Source organism: Merops nubicus, unplaced genomic scaffold (genome assembly GCF_000691845.1).
Source record: "Merops nubicus isolate BGI_N331 unplaced genomic scaffold, ASM69184v1 scaffold1862, whole genome shotgun sequence".
In the NCBI taxonomy this organism is placed as follows: domain Eukaryota; kingdom Metazoa; phylum Chordata; class Aves; order Coraciiformes; family Meropidae; genus Merops; species Merops nubicus.
Window position 1 is genome coordinate 8,094 of NW_008594025.1, and position 3,709 is coordinate 11,802.

The 3,709-nt window shown below is 39.0% G+C and overlaps 1 protein-coding gene across 1 annotated transcript; it reads right to left on the reverse strand.

Annotated features, from left to right (window-relative positions):
- Positions 1-1,546: 1,546 nt before the first annotated feature.
- Positions 1,547-3,225, reverse strand: LOC103768442 (supervillin-like). The gene is made up of 3 exons (XM_008935585.1): positions 3,108-3,225; positions 2,657-2,812; positions 1,547-2,493 (listed from the first exon to the last, which is right to left on the reverse strand). Exons 1-3 carry the CDS (start codon positions 3,156-3,158, stop codon positions 2,407-2,409), a joined length of 294 nt encoding a protein of 97 aa, XP_008933833.1. The 5' UTR covers positions 3,159-3,225; the 3' UTR covers positions 1,547-2,406.
- Between the last annotated feature and the right edge of the window lie 484 nt (positions 3,226-3,709).

The following is a 3,709-nucleotide window of genomic DNA, read 5'->3' on the forward strand; positions in this document are numbered from 1 at the left end:
GTGAGCAAAGCACTTATGTAGGAAGTTGGGTCCCGAGTCCTGGTTCCTGGAACTGGGACATGAGACAACAAGTCGCATAAAAATTAGGAGAACTCTGAGAGCTGACAACACGGAATTGTTTCACTGCCTGCAGGTCTCCCTGTCAGCTTGTCTTGTCTTTAAGCTGAAATTCTAAAGGCTTTAAGGGTGGATGGGTGTTGCCCTTGAGCAACACTTGGAGGACTGACAGTGTTTTCAAAAAACAAAAGCAAATGATACTACCCTGCCAGGGGGACAAACAAGGTCAATCACGCTATGCAAATCAGCTCTGCTGGAGAGAGAAATCAAAACAGAGGAACCTGCTACCCCCACAGCACAGACTGAACATGAATAAACAGAACTTAATTCCTGCTTGATTTTATCACCAGAGTGGGTGAAAGAGGAAATTACATGGGTGCAAAAATACTCCGATGAATACAGCAGTGACTTTGGAAACTTCTTGGTGCCGGAAAAATAAACTTGGCACTGTAAAGCCCTGCATTTTCAAACCACTAGTATACCCCTTGCAGAGGACACAACTGAGGACCTCCAGGGAACACATCTAAACATCTTTTTGCTGGAGGCTCTGCAAGAAGTATCCTGGCCATGAATGCTGTTGCTACCCTTTCCTTGGGTTATTTCATCTCAGTTCTTGACAAAAACCAGTAATGAAAGGTACAAGGGCTGAGTGTCCTCCTGCAATATCTCAAGTCAAGTGAATAGTACTTGCCTATTTCTAGGCATTCTGTTTATTTATTTAAAGGCTAGCTTACAACTTAGTAACCCATCTGTCAAAACAAGATTAGTTTTAACTATGGAGCAATATTTACTGCAGAAATTGATGAAAACTCCACCTCACACATTCAAACATTCTACTTCATTCCCCGGGGCCTAGAAGAATGACAAGGGCAGCAACAGGCAGCACTGCAGGCAATCACTTTTTGCCAAGACAGGAGGAGCTCTGAATGGCTGCAGGGCAGAAGGAAACTTACCCTGGCAGGAATAAAAATGTGAAATCCACTAGGCTGCCAGAGGGGAACCACACAAGTTGCTAACAGAAATGCCAAAATGCCTGAAAAACATTTCAAACAATAGCAGATTTTTACTCGATTACTCTATTCAATGTCCTAATTAGCTGAATGAAAACAACTCCCGTGCTTATGGAAAGAATGGACACGATGCCACACTCATTTTCAGTTCAAGTTTTACTTGCAATTGCACAAAGGTTGCAAAGAGTTTTTCAAAGTTTGAAAACCAGCATAACAATTTTGGTTTCATTTATAAAACGGGGAAACCCAAAGGACACAGGAGTTGCGTGACTGTTCCAATGTTCAGCATTAAAGTGTTGCACAACCTAATTTTATCTCTTACATTGATTACTTTCTACATTATCTACTTCTCAAATTATAACTCTGTACAACACCCGCATATACCTAAGGTTAAAATAGATTGATAAAATACCACGTTATGGAAGGTTCCAATGACTTAGTAGAGGTTACAGTACAAAATAATAACAAAATAAGTCAGAGCATCACTAAGAGTTTATTCAGAAGCTTTTACTTTCGGTTCTTATATCACAAAAGACATGTTTAATGTTTACAACAAGTATTAGAAACTGAGATGTTTTTATTTCTACTATTATAAAAGTAACATAGGAGACCATTCTAAGCCATCTTCAAAATGCAGACCAATCTTTTTTTTTGTATATAAACTGTACACAAAACCCAAGGCACTATACATTTTTGGATAATAAAGTATAAAGGTTGATTCGCATAGTTTCTCGAGAAATCCATGCTATAAATACAAATGCTTTGTTCAGTTTAGCACCTGAAGCAGCACTGAGAACAATTCAATAACTATTGCAAAGAGAAACTTTTCAGAGTGCGTAGGAGATACGTACGGGTGGCATAGCTAGTTCAGTACAAGCAACTGCTGTCCAGCTACTTTTCTGTAGGTTTGACATGAAAGTCTTGGAAGTGAATATATATTGCATTGTTAAATACATACTTGTTCTATGTGCTTATATAAATATAAATTCTTTGTAATCCACAAACTAACAAAATAACACTTTACAAAGAGAACTTCTTCAAAACCAAAAATGGCAAGTATTGTGTATAGCCAAAGGACACCTGCAACAGTACCTCAGGAAACTACTGTTTAAGTGCATAGGAGAGCAGAGCTTAAACACATTGTCTTCAAGAGTCAAAACTGAATTCCATTTCTAAAGAGTTCTCTTGGCCTTTTATAACATTACACACCTCCAGATAGGTAGTCACTAGTAACTTCAGCTTATTTCTATTTATTCTGTAAATGTGGGGTACAATTCTTCTAACGGGCATAGAAAGTGAAAATAGACATCCCTTTAGTGCTCGCTCCAATGAACACAACTTAGAAAAGTCCTTTCGCCTTCTTCAGATTAACCTGCTTCCAAGATGGCAGCGCATTGTACTCTTCTCTTGTCATCTCCAATGCAATCTGCATTTAAAACAAGAGGATATGCCACTAGTAAAACCATAAGTAGCAAAACTGTCAAATGACACTTCAAAATTTAGTTCAAAATTAAGTTAAGTTCAAAATGACTTCACAGCATGATTAGAAACCCATGCGCAGATAAACAGTGCACCTGTTCTCTCCTTACCTCAAAGTCCTCATCTGAAAGATAAATTTCAAGCTTCAGTGGGTCAACTCCCTCAGGTAAAGGCCTAGCTAAGAGGTCTGCTAATGGATACACCGTTTTACACAGCTTGGCCAGCACGTCCTCTACAAGGATTATCTGATTGGAAACGTCAGCATCCTGTAGGGAGGAGAGGAAAACAGAACAGGATCACAGTGCTGAAACCACCAACGGCTCCCACTGCAGCCTGCAGGGGATCAGCCTGCACGGCCTGGCCCCCAGAGCTATCCATCCAGGCCTGCACCCAGGCAAATAGCCCTGCCCTGCAACAATTCCATACTTAAAAAAAGGTCTGCGCTTGGCAGAAGGACATCCTGTACTCTGCTTTTTGACAGCACAAACAAGCAACGTTACTGACAACACAAGACACAATTGCTAGCAATAGGAAAACAGTCTGTGCAATTAAAAGTTTTACCATTTCTGTGATTTCTGCGATGTCTTCCCTGTGTTCCCAACTTGGGAACATATTAGTGAAGGTCAGAGGCTCTAGGCCAGCATGAATTAGATAGGATTTTGGGGGCTTCTTTACATTTTTTCCTAAAAATAGTCAAAATAAAAAAAAAAAAATTAAAAAAAAAAAAAAAAAAAAGAGAGAGAAATTACAAACAGTACCATGTTTTGCAATGTCACCCACCTACTATCCATAGTTACCTTGTAAGGATGTTTAACTCATTCTTTCCTGAAAAGCTGGAAGTAATTTAAAGCAGTAGTAACAAATTTCACCAGGAGTCTTAAAATGTAGTATGAAAATTTTTAACATTTTTTTCAGTATTCTTTAATTTGCCTTTTACAGTATCTGACCACTAAGATCAAACCACATATGCTGAATATCTCACCTAGTTACTTCCTAACCCAATGTATTTCTTACGTTACAAAAGCAGAGTTAGAATAGAGTAAGCAGAGTGTGATGATCTGAAATTAGTTAAATTTAGGTAAATGACACTTCCTGGTATGCTCAGCAGCAGTGTCCTGCCAGCAGTAAATAAAGCTTAAGCTTGGAGGCCTAAGTGAGATTGT